The 19137-nt window shown below is 41.3% G+C and overlaps 1 protein-coding gene across 6 annotated transcripts in view; it reads right to left on the reverse strand.

Annotated features, from left to right (window-relative positions):
- Positions 1 to 2105: 2105 nt before the first annotated feature.
- The window catches only part of grin1a (glutamate receptor, ionotropic, N-methyl D-aspartate 1a), a 52655-nt gene continuing 35623 nt past the window's right edge, over positions 2106 to 19137 (reverse strand). For 3 of the 6 annotated variants that reach the window (XM_036588025.1, XM_036588024.1, XM_036588023.1), the window contains 10 exons: positions 17557 to 17669; positions 15809 to 15957; positions 15470 to 15627; positions 14900 to 15061; positions 14495 to 14604; positions 13823 to 13968; positions 13502 to 13558; positions 9734 to 9760; positions 9054 to 9164; positions 2106 to 4832 (listed from right to left, as the gene is read on the reverse strand). In XM_036588025.1, the coding sequence (XP_036443918.1) occupies positions 4764 to 4832; positions 9054 to 9164; positions 9734 to 9760; positions 13502 to 13558; positions 13823 to 13968; positions 14495 to 14604; positions 14900 to 15061; positions 15470 to 15627; positions 15809 to 15957; positions 17557 to 17669 (1102 nt within the window). In that variant the 3' untranslated portion in view covers positions 2106 to 4763. The remainder of the gene's footprint in view (positions 4833 to 9053; positions 9165 to 9733; positions 9761 to 13501; positions 13559 to 13822; positions 13969 to 14494; positions 14605 to 14899; positions 15062 to 15469; positions 15628 to 15808; positions 15958 to 17556; positions 17670 to 19137) is intronic. The other 3 variants (XM_036588027.1, XM_036588026.1, XM_036588028.1) reach the window with 1 other exon arrangement.

A 19137-nucleotide genomic window follows, 5' to 3' on the forward strand; every position in this document is an offset into this window, starting at 1 on the left:
CATCTCAACCTTAGAATTACGTAGAATTTATTTGAAAAATCGGTGGAGTTCCCCTTTAAGTTCGAAATATGGTCACACACTGTAAATGCAGGGAAAAACCAAGTACCTGTTTTACTCCCTCGTCCTTTGCATAGCAGCGACGCCCTGCATGAACAGAGTTTAATTTTTAACATTGAGGCGAAGATTATACTGTCACAAACACAGATATTTTGCCTTTTAGCTCAGATGAGTGTAACTTACCTCCTCTTTGGATGTAGCGGCTCCTATCCGCGCTGTTCTCCGCTGCTGTCTGTGCGCGAAACAGGTGGAAGAGTCGTTTTGTTTACCCCCCACCCGTATTCCGACAAGCCCCGCCTTCCTGCGCTGGGATTGGCCAATACTGTCGCATTTCTGAGCTATGATTGGTTCGTAGTCCACACTCACTCTCGCTCTGGCGAGTACGAGCTGCCGAGTAATCCAAGCGCAGCGTCACGTTCCGCAGCTACCATGGAGACGCATAAACAGGCCACGCCCCCCCCACTGGAGGAAAACAAAAACACTGCTGCCGCAGGGCTCCGTTGTTTCGTGAGGACCACCTAATCTCTCTTATTTGTAATGTTATGTTTATATTATTTTCCTTATTTCTGTCATATTTATACAACTAATGTAAATGATTTAATCCGTCTAACTAAAGTGGCCCCAACTAAACCCTAATGTCAGCTTGTGACCGTTTATTCTGATCGATGCCATCCATCTAACGTTAATATACACTGATCAGCCAGAACATTAAAACCACCGTCTTGTTTCTACACTCATTGTCCATTTTATCAGCTCCACTTATCATATTGATGCATTTTGTAGATTTGTTTGTACAGTTACAGACTGTAGTCCATCTGTTTCTCTGCATACCCCGTTTGCCCCCTTTAACCCTGTTCTTTTATGGTCAGGAAGCCCACAGGACCACCACAGAGCAGGTACTATTTGGGTGGGGGATCTTTCTCAGCACTGTAGTGGTGTCACTCCAGCACTGCTGGAGTTTTAAACACCTCACTGGACTGAGAATAGTTCCACCAACCAAAAATATCCAGCCAACAGCGTCTTGTGGGCAGCTGGAAGCGCTGACGAAGGACTAGAAGATGACCAACAGAAACTGAGCAGGAACAGATGAGCTACTGTTTCTGACTTTACATCTACAGCGTTAAGTTACTAACCCATTATCTATAAGGACTAACCAACAAGGCTAACAGAGTGGACAGCGAGTGGACAGTGTTTAAAAACTCCAGCAGCACTGCTGTGTCTGATCCACTCGTACCAGCGCAACACAGACTAACATACCACCACCACGTCAGTGTCACTGCAGTGCTGAGAATGAGCCACCACCCAAATCACACCTACTCTGTGGTGGTCTTGTGGGGGACGTGACCACCGAAGAACAGGGTAAGAGACGAGGTAGTTTTAATGTTATGGCTGATCGGTGTATAATAGCATTCAAAAGTTTTTAATTTAAATTTGATGATTTCATAATGACTGAGAAAGCTGCATTGAGAATGAAGTTATAATAAATTGAACATTAAATTCTTTAAAAACCTTCAGCCAACTTATAAAGAAATTATTATAAATAGATAATAGCAGAATGTTCCTTATTATATTACTTCTTGGTGTTCACAAAAATCTTAAAATGCTGAATATCTTATCATACCTTCTACTGTCTAGCTCACAATATTTCAGTCTACACTGTGTGTTATTATTTTGTACAGTAACAATTAATATGACAAGTGATTCCAGTGATTTGAATGCTACATCCACAAATGTTGTGAAACTATGTAGCCAGTAAAATGCTGAAAGAAGAAAGCTGATGTTAATCATCATAGAGGGAAACAGAAAAATTAGTTTGTAAGTATCAATCATGTTTGTATCGTGCTGCTTTGTGTTAGAGTGACATCTGAAATATTGCCATTTGTACTGGAGTAGCCTGACATTTCACATATCAGCCAAATATTGAATTTCCTCTATAGTGAAATATGTAACATAGAGATTTTACATTCAGATTTTACTTAAAAAAAATGTCAAATCTGATTATGACTTTATGAATTTTGTTATGATGAATCAGACGGGAAAACTTTGGATCAACAGGAAACTCTTTATGATTGTTGACTATGCATTGTATCCAAAGGCCTCCGAACTGGGAGGGTTATATTAATACGGGATCATATAAATGACAGCACACACGTACCATCGTCTGTGGTCTGCAGTTGACATGAGCACATATTTTTATTGGCACATAGAAATCTGATCTGCATTGTTATCTAAGTTCAAACAAAAAAAAAAAAAAACTTTGCCTCGTTCGTTTGAAAAATAAACTCAAAAGCAACCATCGATGTGATTCTCATTTAAATAAGTCTAATGCTTACTCTACGTGTGTTTGCAGTAGATTATGGCTTGTGAGTATGACAGTGAGTCAATAGTCTTATTATTTACATCATTTACACAACGTCAGTGGACTGTTAGTAAACTGCAAACTCCTTTATCATGAGTTCATTAGAAAGCAACCACCAATACTCCCCATCATTACTAACATTACATAAATACTGCATTAGCCCTGAAAGCAAATACAATAGTGGGTGCTGCAGATATGCAGACTTTGACTTTAATATCTGAATAAACAGCTCTTAAAAACATGCATGCACTCATCAGCCAGACAGGATGGTCATAAAAACTACATCCGGTTGAAAAAAGTCATTTTCAAGCCCAGAACCGACACCAAAAGGGTGTTTCATTACAGTCATGACAAACTGACATATGACATGCTAAACAATGACATTAACTTCAGATAAAGATTTTCAAATCATCATCTGACCAGTTGCAACTGTGTGACTGTGCACAGGGCTTCAACATTACGTAATTCACTTCCTGACTGCTGGTTACGTATTCTACAGTAGGAGTTCTTCAGCGAGCGTCAGTAAACGCTCGTCTATTGTAGGCTGTCCTTTTGCTGTGCAGCAGAGTCAATGTTTCTCAACCCCAGAATGCGGGAAACGGCCTGTTTTTGCATCTAACCAAGAGGTGTGTACAAGATTGCAGCACCAGAGCAATTCAGAGTGACTCACTTGGATTTTCCCCACGTAAAAGGCCTCAGAACACAGAGGCGGTTTTGCATGAGAGACCAAGTGCTGATTGGATGAAAAACCTGGCCCTTTGATGCACCCCATAGAGACTGAAGATGAGAAAGACTGCACCAAGAACTTCAACAACAGAGAGAGAGGAAGAGGCGGGGGGGTCCTACTTAGAAAAGTCTGAGCTTTTTGATTAAAGTAGAGATTGCATCGAAGATGAATTACGTTATGATCCTATTTCTGAAATAAAATAATTCATTATCTGTATCAAACAGATGTTAGTGTCTCACTTTTTTAGCTTCATAACTTTATGAAATTCACTAGGCCAACAGCTCAGTATCAACAGTGAGTTCAGTTCAGTTTCCAATGAACAGGGAACCACTGCGGCGGGGGCACGTCAGTTTTGTGTGTCTGATGAGATGTTGCACATGCTTTTGACATGCAGGTGGCCAACTGTCAAGGAGGTCACGACTTTTGAGGGGATACAAATGGTACAAAACAAAGAACAATTACACGTAAAATAAGGTCGCATGTTGTAAAGTGCCACATACAAGTATTGTAATATCATTAGAAATAGCATTTCCAGTATTAACACTATTGACAATGCACTAAACTTAATTTTGCACTTAGCTAGTATTCGCATGCTTTCTTGTATGCTGCTGTCGCTTCATAGAATAAATAGACAAAGACTTCAAAACAAACAGAAAGCAAGATAAATATAGAGTATAAACTAGGTAAATGTGTTAAAGAGCCCATATCCCACATTTTCCTTGTATTGTATGTTTTCCACAGAGGTCCACGTATGTTTATGTGCCAAAAAGTCACCATTCCTTTCTACATGACCACTTGTCCAAGCTCTCCTTACTCATTGGAATCAAGCTGTTTTTTGTTACTGTGTCTTTAAGACTGACATATGTGAATGATCTATGTTCTGATTGGCTGCCTAATTCAAAAAGAAGTAAACACTCCTTATAACTTAATGTGATTGGGCAGCACTAAACTACTATAGCCTGAATGGGTGGATATACACAAACGTCTTGATTTCATGGCATCACAAAAACAGTGAATTCAAAATGGGCTGTTTTTGCAGCTTAGTTTTCCACATATGGATTGAATGGACTGGTGAATGAATGGTAGACTTGGATATGGGCCCTTTAACCTTAAAAGTATCCTTACATCTAGAACAACTTATTTATAAAACAGAAACCTTGGAGAATAGTAATAGGCTGTTTTGTCTCTTTTTGCAGAGAGATAAATTATATATACAGCAACAAATTAATACTCACTACACTAACCTATACAAAAAGAATAAACAAATCATTGCTATTATTAAATGAGCTCTGATCATGTATCCCAGGTTGAGCGTATATTTGCGAGTGCATGTGTTAGTGTATGTGCGCAGTGGTGCGTTCTACGAACTTCGGTGCGATGTAGCGTTCTGCCGCTTCTGTAAAATAAACGCCATCTGAGTCCGGAGAGGTTCCAGTACAGAAGATTAGGAGATCCACTCATGTCTCTTTGTAAAGGTGCAGAAGCTTGAGTGGCATCAAATGTTCAAAAAGGGGAAAAGCCCCTCACCCGATTTCCAGTCCCCCCCTATTGTCTGTAAGAAGTGGACACGGCCCTCTCGTGCTCCCTCTCTCTCTCTCTCTCTCTCTCTCTGTCTCTGTCTCACACCACAGTGCTCACCGACGGGTCGGACAGGTTGAGCTGGCCCGAGATATCTGTGGGTGGGTACTGCTGCAGAGAGAGAGAGAGAGAGATAGAGAGAGATAGAGAGAGAGAGATGCAGAGACAGGCAGAAAACACACAGGATATAGGCCATTAGTGGGATTATTACACTTATCCCCTCAACTCAGGGTGGACGTGCCTTCGTCTGACCTCCAAAGGCAGTTTGGCAGCAGGCCTATCAAATGATCCAAAATTACTTTAGTCAATACTCTAAACACTCTCTCAGCTGAGAGCATCGAGTTTAGTGGTGCTTTCCACTTTTTTTGGAGTATTTAAGCAACTTTACTTAAGAAACTGGTGTAACTGTATTTGCTTATGAAGTATTACACCAGTTTGGCTTGAATTAAATATCTGTAATACGTTTTGTTTCAACTCTGCTTCTCCTCTAACTGCCTGAGGAGGCATCCAGACATACGAAGAGGAGGAAACTGGGTCTCCAGTGTAAATTCTGTTTGTGTGACAAAGGTCACTCATAGGTCAAGCACGCAAATATTTAATGATTTGCTCAATCATATCACAATGTATTGTTATTGTTATGTCTTACATGGTTAAGATATGCATGAGAAATGCCATTTGCGCATATCTCAACAGACCTGAGACTGGAGGCCCCATTTCCACTACCTTTTCTAGAGCGGGTGCGCAGGGAAAGTGCCTATTTTTGTGGATATCTGCAGTGATGGGTTAGCACAACACCCAACTCCATGCAGATGCCCAGTCATGTGCCACAGTAAATACATTTTTTTTGCTCATTTTGGACACGTTAAGCTATATAGTGATGGCCTCCATGTTACAATGGTCAGGATCATTTACACTGCAAAAAATGGTGTCTTGTCAAGTAAAATTATCTTAAATATCATCAGTAAATCTAATATTTCTCCAGTTGAGAGGTAGGTTGCTAGGGTTGTAGATTACTTATTTCTAGACATTTTTACTTATTTTAAGTAATTTTATTAAGTAAATTCATCTTACTATGGTGGCATTTTAAGAAACCAGCAAAATGAATTGCCAGTATAATGCGATAATTGTACTTGATAAAACCACCGAAAAGAAGTAAATAATGTCTAGATGTCTAGAAAAAAAGCTAGATAATCTTGTAATCAGTGCACAACCATCTCAAAATGGGAAATATTGGATATACTGACTAGATTTAAGATCATTTCACTTAACAAGATACTATTTTTTGCAGGGTAAGCATTTAAATAGGATCTACAACATATTGCCGCTAGTGATACTGCCCTACCATTGCAAAACGGGGCGCAGCTAAAGCATGGTTTTGGCTTTTTTGTGAAGCTGGAGAAGCTACAAGAACCAGATTTTTTGTTTTCCAATGTCATTCAGAGCTGATGGTGCTGGTGCTATGCAATCGGTTCACACGCTGAATCTGTACAGATGACGACATACAGCAAGGCCAGAAAGGACATTCATTAAATAACCTCTTCACAAAAATTCAAATGAAATCTCCAATGAAATTTATTTATGTGGACTCAAAGCAATTGGCATGTTGCGGTGATGAATATCTTATGCTTAAATACAACGTGTCCTTATTCATAGCTCAGTAGGCACTGCGCTATGACTGTAGAGCTGTGGCACAGTTAAGCATATCAGGGAAATTTAAAGCAGTGCTGTTTTTAAGTTAGGAGCTCATAATCGTCATAATATTGCTGAATATTATCCAGCGATATTGCTGACGATGCCATAGAGAGGGTTCTGTTTTCCGGCACTGCATCATGGGAGTGCTTCTGTCTGGCACCCCTATGAGTACACGTGCTCGGTACGTTCTCTGAGGAGGCCTGCAGTTGGCACGCCGAATCAAGCCCACAGTGCCCCCTGCTGAGAGACAGTGGTCAACAAGAGAGACAGAGACAGAGTACCACTACTTCTACCACCATCACAGTCACGAAACAGGTGCAGCTACTTCTACTTCTACTTCTACTTCACTACAACAACTACAACACAGTCTGTGTTTTCGGTGTGACAGGTAAGTGGCATGCTTTCAGAGGAAGAGAGGAGCTGTGTGGCATGTATGTAGGGGACATCGACACTCATAAGTCCATATATATCCATTTATATAGAAAGGAAACACTGATATTAAAATAAACTGATGATCAACAGCTGTGGATGGTTTCGTTTCTTCTTTCTCCTGTTTGGATGCATCCTTTTCACCAGCTTGGTGAGTCACCTTTACTCCCCCCATCCCACGGCTCCCGAGGTTTACACATACACGTACTCGAACACGCTCATACATATGCACTCAAACCAACTCTTATTTTGACTATAGAAACAGAAACTTAAAATTAGCACTTAATACAAGGAAAATATATACATAATATTTGGATATGACAGTCATATCAACATGATAACAGAAAGAAAAAAAGAAAATATTTTTTTTTCAATATTTTACCGAAGGGAAGCATTCATAAGGCTACATAAGGCCTATATAAGACTTTAATGACAACCTTTAAACATACAATACAACATTATTAGTCTATTCTCAGAATTGACGTTGGCTGAGGTGAAATGTCATCTAAATGGACATAAGATGGAATAAGCCTTTAAAAATATGTGGGTCTACATCAGTTGTCATAAAAGACTTATGTAGGTGAAAGGTAGCCTTACGAATGCTGCCTTTCAGTAAAGTGCTACCAGTGTAAAGTGTCAAAAAAAACAAAGAAAAACAAACACAAGAGTAATTCTAGGAAGTATGCTAATCATGACAGGAATACTGCTTAACTTTAGATCAGGGCATGCATTCTTGAAGCTTATCAGAGTAAGAGGGCAGATCTAGGATCAGATTCCTTTCTTATTTCTCTCCTACTATGACTTTACTAACAGGATCGGATTCTCCCATTCCGAGAAGCTTCATGAATACGGGCCCAGACCTTGAAAACAAGTGTGGTTATCAAACATAGAGAGTGCACAAAAGAAAGTGAAAGGGAACCAAAACAAACACTGCTGTTTTGTAAATAAATCCAAAATATTTTGGGGATTCCTCGTACGTGGATGTTCTCCCTGGAAAATGCAAAAACACAGTGTGCGGATTTTTTCAGCGGAATATCCAGTAGCCTGTGCAGGCCTTGCTAAGAACCTGGAAGCCTTTGTCTACGACCGTTTTTCACCCAGAGTGACGAACAGGAGACAAAGACACAACTGCCACCGATCGGAGGAGAAAGTAACCATGGAAACTCCAATCTGTGCTGTTAGTAAATTAACTGGATCAGTGCAGATGAGCAGATCTCTCCAAAAAGGAAAAGGAGGATAAAGAATGGTAATGAAAAAGGAATATGACGAAAGACACCCTGAGCCTTCGCTGAGTCCGAGGCCAGGGCCCGGCTGCGGACAGAATGGGAGATTTATTCTGCACAAAAACAAGCCGGGAAATAAAACTTATCCATCTTTACAGCGATACGTTTTGTCAGTCTTAAGGCCTGCTATGCAGAAGATGTCCAGATATCTGGAAGAACATAAAAGGGAACAGTCTGTAGATGGTAAAAAGATATTCCAAGGCCTGAAAAAAGAAGGTGTGATGTTTAAATACATGAATAAATAAATAAATGAATAAATAAGTTAGTCAGCATGATAACATCAGGGTCAAATGCCACAACACTTAAGCATGCCTTATACAAAACAAATAATGCAGGGGCTGTTCACTTCAACCAGATCAGGCAAGATAGACTCAACGCACGCACACAAACACCAAACGACCACCACCCACCAATAAAAGACGATGCACTGAAACACTACATCCAGTACTAGCAACACGGGAGAGAAGCAGCCCAAAAGAATCAGGCGCCTTGCGTTGCCCCCCTCCTCTTGGATCGCACCCTTTCTACATGGTGACCCTCGAACTTAAATTGCACCATTATTCCCAACAACTCCCACCCCACCCCCTCCTTTTGCTGTGTCCTGTGTGATCTGTGGGGTCCTAAATCCTTCCTGCTGTTCTTGTAAGGGGCAAGGTCTAACTTACAGATGGGGTCAGGATGGGCGACCGAATGGCTGACTGACAGACACGTGGCCATGGCTGAGACGCCATGGGTAGGAATGGAAAGGATAACCCGAGTGGGATGGAGCTCTCTCAGATCGGACATGAGATGGCATTTAAGACAGAGGAAAATAGAGGGAAAGAGAGAATAGGATGAGGAGAAAAAAAGAGACAGAATTAGAGAGATTAGAGTGTTAGAAAGAGTGATAGACTAAGAGTAGGAGATGCCATTCCTTAATCTTCCTTACCGTGTCTTTGGAGGACCTACGTCTCTTGATGCTGGAGGCCAGGGTGGTACTGATGGACCTAAAAGAGGGTTTCTTTTTGGGGTCGGACTCTGCTCTACCACTTTTCCTATCCTAAAATAAATATACGTAGAATAATTATTCGTGTTCTCTGGCTGGGTGACACCATTTTAGCCTGCTATAACCAACCCCTCCCCAAAGACTATAGACTTATATTAACCCAAACTATGCACTATGTACTGTACAGATACGGAGAGGAGACTGGATAAGCCCTCCTCAAATGAGAAGTAGGATCTTAAGAAGGCCTCGCTCAGGGCTGAAAGCTATATGGAAACATGTTCTTAGGTCAGTGACTTCAGTGTGTATAGGTCTGAGAGGTTTTTGACTATTATCCAACTCACTTTCCTCTACCCAAGATGACATGATGACTCTTTGCATGTGTATTATCATAGACTCCTCTATATTGTGCACACTAGATAGAAACCTGCCCATGACGTATTCCACCCACCATATATAGTTACAATATAAGTACAATGTAAGATTTTTGCCTCTTTTGTCCCATCCCACCCACCATCCATCAAAGAGCCCCACGGCTACTCTCTGGCCTCTACATTATGCCACGAGGGTACAGCACAAGACTGAGTGTGTTTGTGTGAGAAAAGCTCATATTAAGGTATTCTTACATCCTGAGTCCCTACAGAGGAAGAGGGCTGCATAGGGGAGGAGAAAAGAAAAATAAATGAATATATATCCACTTGCTTTAAGATCGTTAAGACTTTAAGATCCATAAGCAAAAGCAGAGGGAGCAAAAATGAGCTTGCTGAGAAAATAATGACACTGAAGAAGCCAAGCAAATCTCAATATCACATACAAAACAACACTTTTAAGGGGGGAAATAGAGCAACCAATAAAAGGCCAAGAGAGCAGAGGGTATAGAGTACATGATTAACTATATAAACCACTTTGAAACGTTATACTCTGTTTCAGGTATAACGGAAATTCACCCCACACACCGGGGGAAGTTTATGGAGCTTTGCTTGTAAGTGTGGTGTGAATTTCTTCTGGGTACATGCAATTGTGTAGCAGCAAACAAGAGAAACATAACACAGAAGCATAATAGTTGACCTATATCAATGCTGCACTTAGGAAAGCATCTGTTAATGTGGTTCCACATGGCTGGGTTTCTCAACGGCTCCGAAATCTCACCTGGCCCTTGATTTTACCAATTACAAATATGATTGCTTTGGTCACGTAATGGTAGTCTAGTCTTGGACTAAACTGCACCAAATGGTCATTTTCCAAGTCAATTTAAGTACAAGACTAGCCTTAATCAACCCTTTTAGGCACTGGTTGAATGGAACTGGAATGAGTTAGCATTGAATGAACAAGAGGCCAGTGATGGCAACTACACACGCACATCACTGTAACTGTGTTCATTCAAGTAAAACTGATTGAGAAATATGGAAAAAAATATGGAAAAATAAAAATGACTTCTAGATAAAATGAAAAAGGGAACCAGGATCCAGGTTTGAGGTGACCTTACTAGCTAAATCCCTAAAGCATCGTTGATGAGACAGCTTATCTAAAAAAAAAAAACGTTATTTCATTTTAAGTCTCCGTTTAGTGTAGGGGTTTGTGGGCCAAGGAATAAAGCAGCATGGAGTCGTAGCTGTACATTAGCATGCGTAGACCCACGAAGAGCATTGCCACACTGAGACAACATGTGCAACGGGCTGCAAGCTCAACAGAGCACACTGCTGGGTGAGTACGAGTTCACATTTCATGTCATTTTCTAACATTACTGTGTTTAGTCTCTTTTGTTGTCTTCGATTCCCTTCAGGCAGTGCACTTCGGAATAACTTCTGCTCCAAGAAACAGCCACTAAGAGACTCTGCAGCAGTACGTGTCGTTGACTGCACATGCGCTCTGAGGTGTCTTTTGTTTAAAAGCCAAGGGATCTTTGTTGCTCTAGCTGTCAAAGCTGAAATGTGCAGGGTGAAGAAGATCTAGGCAGGTTATTCAAAAGTGCAACACACCTGTAACGTGAATTCCTTTAAAGAGGAATTCCACTGATTTTTTCCAGATTTGTGCCTGAATAAATGGTAATGATGTAAACAAAGTCATTCACAGTATGCCAGTGTGAAATGCTCTGTTCTAGAAAACGTACCGACTCAGGTTTCTTTACAGTGGCTGTGTTAAGACCCAGAGGTTGTGATGTCTAAAACGCAAATATAGCAGTGTAGAGTCAGAGTTACTCACAGTGGTGGTGATAGGAACCAGACGTCTGAAGTGTTTAATGCCTCTAAAAGCTCCCTCACAGAAAGGTATTATGACATGGTTATGAATACGATGCCTGATGCCTGAGACGTTGTTTTTTGGATAGTTTTGTGATAAACTTTTGGTCTAAATCCTTTTTAAAAACCGTATTTGGTATATAGGGAGTTGTAAGGCAAAACAGTCCTCAAAAAAAATGCATTGTTTTCAGATTTTCCACTATTTTACATTACATATAAAACCTCAGAAGACCCCTGGAGGTTCTCTGGTGGTTTTGGATAGTAAATAAAATGGCTATGTTCGCGTTCATCCCTGGTTCCTATCACCACCACTGTAAAGAAATCGGTAAGTTTCTCTACAGTGGAGCATTTCACATCAAACCAATCTGAATGACTTTGTTTACATCTCAAACAAACTACACAGAAATGGTAAGAAATCGATGGAATTCCCCTTTAATTATGATGCACTGTGTACATGTAATTGCAAGATGTACTTGTGCAAAATGTAGAATTTGCATATGGACATTTATGTTGACACACACAACACACACACACACACACATATATAGGAAACATATACAGTCATAGGCTGACACACAAGCTCTCAAAAAATGCCTGAGAAACGTGAGAAATCCTGCTAAGAACGGAGAGGCCTGAGGAACTTCTTGGAGAACAGTCTGAGCAGCCAGTGCTAGCTGTGAGAGGATTTCCGCCTAATCCAATTACAACATGGACTACAATTAGAGTACAATCACAACCGTGATCTCTACAGTAATTACACAATGAACTAGTCTCTCCTTCACTGTTCGTTTTCTCCTTTCTTAGCAGGAGCCTACATGGCACCGTCTTTTGTGTGCGCCAACATACATACACAAAAACAGTTACACATACATGGCGGGTGTGTACACATGGGTGTTTGTGTGTAAAATAGATGGCAGACACTGATTTTCCGACACAGACCAGAGACTGTGATCTTACCTTTCTGTGGCACCGCTGTCTATTCAACAGCAGCGGCACTGACCTTTTGTCAGTGTGTACAAAGCACCAGCATGAGGCTGGCCCACCTCCGCACAGACATCACAGTCTCACAGTGCCCCTCGCCCCCCCTCCCAAAAACCCACAGCCCTGCTGGGGAGGTCTCGCAACGCTTCAAAGCAGAAGCTACCGGGCACGAGGGCAAATCAAGAGCCTGAGCAAGAACTGGTGGTGGAGCTTGAGTTGTTTTTGCCTGATTAGCCTGAAGCATGGCCTGGCTATGAACACAGCTTCTGAGATCTCTGCCCTGGTTTTCAGCACAGCAGTTCTTGAACTGATGCACATGCATTCTACAAGCGTTTCTGTCTGTCTGTCTCTACTGTTTTAAAGCTAGCTCGAGCTGTTAATAAAGAGACAGGGGTTTACTAAGGCTATTAGCACCGCTAAGGACTCCATTTAAATTCTGCTTATGACCTTATCTTCAGGCTGATGTTCTAATACAGTGGGGTCCAAAAGTCTGAGACAACACTGAAAATCTTGGATCTTTTCTTTTAAACTTAAAACAAACAAGTTTTAGAATTTGGGAAAAAAATTAAAAATCATCACAAGTTAAAAAATAATATATATATATATATATATATATATATATATATATATATATATATATATATATATATATGTATATATATATTTTTTTTTTTTTTAACTTGTCGTGACTCTTCATTTTCAAATTCTAAAATTTGTTAGTTGTTGTTTTACTATTCAAATTGAATAGTTCTGAGTTTTTTCCTTCCACTGAAGCTCGTATTCAGATGACTCTCAGGTGGATTTGATCTGCCCATCAGAGGCTTTTGCAAGTTCTGCAAATACTTTGAAGTTCTGAAATTCATGTAAATATTTCTAAACTTTTCACTTAAATTGTTATGTTGATAATAGAATTTGTCATGAAACACTTTGTATTATATTATAATAGAATGCAAAATAGAGGCATTTTGGACACCACTGTATGTGCAAGCACTAAAACAACTATCGTACTTTTTGGACTAGAAGTAATAACATAGCCTAAATATAGCCATGATTTTGCAGCTTTCAGTTACATGGTTTTATACTAGCTTATCAAAAACTAAAAGGGAATAAAAAAAAAGCTCAGTTCGCGGAGCAAGGATGACATAGCAGCGAAATGGAGCAGTCTGCATTACGTACTAAAGATGGAGTCCCAGCTGCGCCCGCAACTTGACTCCCAGAACTCTCCTTATTGTCCTGTTGGGACAGACAAGAGAAAGGGACCCAGTTGACCTTGACTACTCTGTCCCGGACCAACCCCAGGGACTGTTTCATCTCTAGGCCTGATAAAGGTCCAGAAATTAGCAGCAGTACAGCCAGGACATCAACTGGCCGTCTCCAAACCAGCCAGCAGAGTCAGCAGAGTTTGGCACAAAGTAAATACACCCAGGCTCTCATAAGTAGCCCCTTTTTGAAGTCTGTGAGGAGTTTCTCGCGTCTCGCGTGGAGGATCTTCCTTACCTGCAGGTTCTTCCTCCAGACGTTGACGGCCGCAAAGGCTAGCTGCATCTGCTTCCTGCGGGCGTCTTTGTGGCGCTTATATGCGATCTCAATGAAGATGAGGAAGATCCCTGCTGCAATGCCTCCAGCGACTAGCATGAAAACACCTGGCAGAGGAAAAGAGAGAGATAGGCAAGAAATCATTAGGCATCTTGAAGAAATAACACAAGGTTCTCTGATGGACACTCGGGTCCAACCCTTAGGGGAGGCTTTCTGGGCTCAGATGAAGTCCTTGTATCTTCAAAATGGTAAATTTAAAGCAGAAGAAACATGCTTAACTTTTAATGGAGGTTAATGTAACAAGTGTTTATTCCGCATGTTTTGGACCATTATTAGTCAGTTCATCATGAAACATTCACACAATGTAAACGGCAGTTGCCATTTTCAAACTGTGCAAATAAAAAAGGCAAAAATGGAGACTGGTTTTGTCTCAGCAGCAGCGATATGCCTCACAAAACCAGACAGATGTTAAATGTGACCTCTCGATATGAACTTTAATACTCAGACAGATTAGTGTGATCAAAAAAAATGAAACAACAAAAAGGTATTGGACAAAAAAAGGCTACAGTACCTTACCACTGCAGTTTTTGTCCAATCTCTTTTAGACTATCTGCACCCGAGAGTGGACCATACCTGCCATATTCTCAAAGGTGAGTGTGGCTGGGGCATTGCTCCTTGAGTCACACTCCTGGTATCTCACCCAGGTTTTATCCAGGTCCTCCATGAAGCCATTCTCATGGGAACTGCAGGGTGTGGGGGGAGCGAGGAGAGAAGTCAAACATTATTATAAAGCATCGGGCAGATGGTACGATCATTCCCACAAGATCGCAAGCACAAACGCACGCGCTCACACACACACACACACATAGAGCACACATACACACACAGAGACATCAGAGCAGGGGGTGGGAGAAGGGAGATACAGAGAGAGATGAGTAAGAGCAATGTCTCGGATGATGAGATCTAAGAAAACGAAAAAACCCAAAGAAAACGAAAGATACATAAGCGTAGAGTATTGCTGCTTCGGCTGGGACAGACCTGAGAATAGCCAGGGACACATTCTGTTTCCAGGGGCTGTCCTTGCGCATGCCTATGCCAAAGCCCGAACGGAAAAACAGCTCTCCCGTGGTCACCAGGTCGCACTTCTGCGAGGCTTCAAACTCCAGCACCGCAGAGTCCCAGATGAAAGCATGCAGCTTGCTGTTGGGGGGGGGGTGGGGGTTGGGGGAGCAGGAGGGGAAGGGTGGGGGGTTACGGTGCAACAGTACAGTGAGTAACAACACACTCATGGCACCCCCCTCCCACCTCTGCTCCACCCATTTGTCTCTAAACGTTACCATAACCATAGACCCCCTTTCATAGGCAAATGGAATCCAATGCCGGACAAGTGGACATTTGTCCCCCATTGGATTCCCTTCGAGATGTACAAACCTAAAAGTGGTGTTCCTATTCTCCTAATCCTTTATGTGAGTAAGAGAGACATAATCAGGCATCCCCTGGGTTGTGTGCTAAGGCCTGAAGCCATAAATGCAGACGATGATTGAAAACACCTGAGACCCAAAGGCCAAAGACTCCTTGACTGACCCAGCGGCCATGCCCGCCGCTTACTTGTCCCGAACGGCCTGGATGGCCTCAGCGGCGCTCTCGTAGTTGTGCTTCTCCATGTGCCGATACATGGTGCTCAGCTCGACCTGGCGCCGGAAGTAGATGTCCACTGAACTCTGCTTCACTGTGGCGTAGATGAACTTGTCTGATGGGTTCCTCAGCTGAAAACAGACAACGCAATAGGACCATCATCTTGAGTTGGAGATAATGAGATAAAGATAAGATGCACTACCACTGATCAAGGCAGTGAGAGAGCAACTATCAGGTTTTTTCTATTACATGAAGTATTGTGACCAGAAAATGTAGCACTCTAAACCTACTTCGATGTGATTAGGAACATACCCTTGGGTCGTTGATGCCGGTGATGCGCTCCTCAGGCCGGTCCAGCACCAAGAAGGCAGCCAGGTTGGCAGTATAGGATGCTACAATGATCATAGCAAAGCCAGCCCACACCATACCCAAGATTCTCGCTGAGAAGCTGCGCGGGGCGCCTAGATAGTGACAGACAGATACAGAACCAACAGAATATTAGGATTTAAAACAAGGGATACTACTCCTCAAAATGTTACTGTAGTTAATAATAAAGACAATGTAGAGGAAGGTAAACAGCACATTATGCACATTTTTACCTACTGGCTCCATTTCCTTTAACTTGTTATTAGAGACGTTAGCATTTTTTGGCAAAAAAAAAAAATCTAAGAACGCTTGTAAAAAAATAGACATAAGTCAGGCAGATGGTCTCCTTAAAACATCTATAAACACTGCAGTCCTTAATGCTACACTGTGTAAGTTTTGGGATTTCTGGTGGATATGTGTAACTGCATGCAAGATGAAGAAGAATAATTAGTAAATTTGTGCTTCAGACTCCCTGAGCGGATGAATCTGATGATTGTGAGTACATTTAAAAAGTGGTCAACGAGAACTCAGTCAAAACTTGGTGAACAACATGTCATTCTAGGACGTGAGTAAATGATCCACTACTGTCATCATATCTTTATCAGTATAATGTTGATTTTGCGTTTGAGACCTAAACACTGAGCCAGACCTTCTATGTGAGCCTTTTTGAGTATGACGTTAATACATAAAGACGTATCACGTGGTCTGAAAAACTCCCTCCAAATCCGACCCGACTCCTCTGACTTTAAGTTATTATTTCAGGCTTTACGGGACGACTCACCGCAGCACACTCATATCATGTTTAGAGTGTTTTTTCCCTCCTGTATCTGTAATGCTATGATTTTAATGAAGAAAAAACTTAAGATAACTTAAATTTAAAGTACTTAGACAGTGACACCATCACGTTTGTTTTGGCTCTAGCACACTTGCTTTGAAATCAAACAATGACTATCAGGTTAATGTGCAAAATATCTTAGTGACATTTCTGGTCAGCTTTGCTTTAGTAGCATGTATTGGGTCACTGTCCAGCTGCACAGTGTCCTGTGAGTTTTGAGGCTTTTGGTTGGATCTGATCTGACTGGGTCTCAAGTATCAGACACTTCTGCTCCCTTCCGAATTCGTCCCGCTGATGCTTTTGGCAGTAACATCATCACAAGTGACAAGTGATCCAGTTCCACCATACCTGATGCCATGCTGGTGTATTCTGTTCTTCTTAGTAGTCGGTGACATATCTATGCCTACATCCTGGATATTGTTCAAAATCCGTTTAACATTCTTTGTTCACTCCCTACTGTGGATTTTCATGGTCTGTCAAGTCTGTTGCTAATTTTGGCAGTGCGTTCCTGCTGTTTCACAAATAAGGGATTTTAATACCCCAAATGTTTGGGCAATTATTCCAATTTGTCAGCTTCATAAAGGCCTGTTTTTCTGGTACTGACACTTCTCTGGTTCTCATGTTGAGAGACACCTGCAACAGACTCCAACTGCAAATTTTACCTTTGTAATCTGTTCCAGACATTAGGCACCGTAACTTCACAGTCATTGTTTCCTTTTTCAAATGAATGTGTCAGAGTATACAGCCAAAACAAAAACTGTGTCAGTGTTCAATTATTTACAGGCTACACTGTAGCTTGGTCCTTTTCAATTTGAGCAGAAAAAACACTACTAGCCAACTAAATTTGAAAAAGTGTCACCTTCTCCAATTCCGGAGTTCAGCAAGACTCCCCAGGAGAACCACATAGCTGAAGATAAGGTGAGGGCATCTTCTTCTTCTTCTTCACTGTTTACTTTAAACCTTCCAAACGGGCTGGGAAAACGAGGTGAGACAGAGCGCAATGAGTAAGAATTACAAACATTTCAAGCCTCTTACTATCACCTAGATTCCCATCAACAATGACGACAACACCACCATCTCAAAACAGAGATAGATGGTCAGTGTTCAGAGATAAACATCACAAATGAGGAAGCAAGCTGTAGAGACGGAAGAAGAAGAGGGAACAGAGAAGAAAATTAGTCTGTGTTTGTTTGCGTGCATGGCTGGTTTGTTTTCATGCATTTTTAGGACATAAAAATATCCTGGTTATGTATCAAAAACTGAGAAAACTGGGGTAAACTGCCTGATCAGAACCAGCAAAATAGCCCTGTAACAGGCTAAAGTACTTTTTACAAAAGCTACATATTTCATTTCAGTAGGGTTAGATGTAGAGTTAGGCTTTTAATTTTTTTTTTTTTTTTGACGTTTGGTATTGACATATCAGTATTTGATCATCAGCTAAACAATATGTATAGATGACTGATAATAAAACAAAAGAACGAGGAAAATTTAACTCTGCAATCCTTTATTAAAAGCTAAATAATCTGAGATCTCTTTTTCCTGTTCAAAAAGTAACTACACCCCTGGTTTCAGAAACTCGCATTGCCCCTTTTGGCAAAAACAACTTAATGTAGGTATTTCTTATAACTGTCTAACAGTTCCTGGAATCTACCCACTCCTTCATGCAGAATCATTTCAACTGTGCAATGTTTGAGGGACTTCTTGAATGTAGCAGCATTTCAATGGGATTCAGATCTGAGCTTTGACTAGGCCATTCCACAACCCTCCATTTCTTCCTTGTGAGCCATTCCTTGGTGGATTTTCTTGTATGTTTGGGATCCTTATCCTGTTGGAAGGCCCATTTCTTCAGCTTCAACATTTTGGCAGATGGCCTCACTTTCTCCGCAAGCACCCTCTGTTATGAAACAGAATTCATAGCTGATTGTATGGTTGCAAGTTGGCCAGCAAAGCCGCCCCAAACCATAACATTTAAACCACCATGCTTTAAAGTAGGAATGAAGTTCCTCTGATCAAATGCAGTCCTTGGTTTTCACCAAACATGGCTTCTCATACTGCGGCCAAACAACTCTTTGACTTGCTTGTCCATGGCACATTGTTCCAGAAGTCCTGGTCCTTGCCTAGATATTGATTAGCAAACTTTAGTCTGGGATCTTTATCCTGTTGGAAGGTCCATTTCTTCAGCTTCTACATTTTGGCAGATGGCCTTGCTGGAAGATGAAAGAGAATTCACAATCGACTCTACTGTGCAAGTTGGCCAGCAAAGCAGCCCCAAACCATAACATGCTTTACAAGTGGAATGAAGTTCTTCAGATCTCATTGCAGTCTTTGGTTTTCGCCAAACATGGCTTACGGTTCTGTGGCCAAACAACTCTATCTTTGACTTGCTTGTCCAAAGCACATTGTTCCAGAAGTCCTGGTCCCTGCCTAAATATTGATCAGC

Source organism: Colossoma macropomum, unplaced genomic scaffold (assembly GCF_904425465.1).
Source record: "Colossoma macropomum unplaced genomic scaffold, Colossoma_macropomum, whole genome shotgun sequence".
Classification (NCBI taxonomy): Eukaryota; Metazoa; Chordata; class Actinopteri; order Characiformes; family Serrasalmidae; genus Colossoma; species Colossoma macropomum.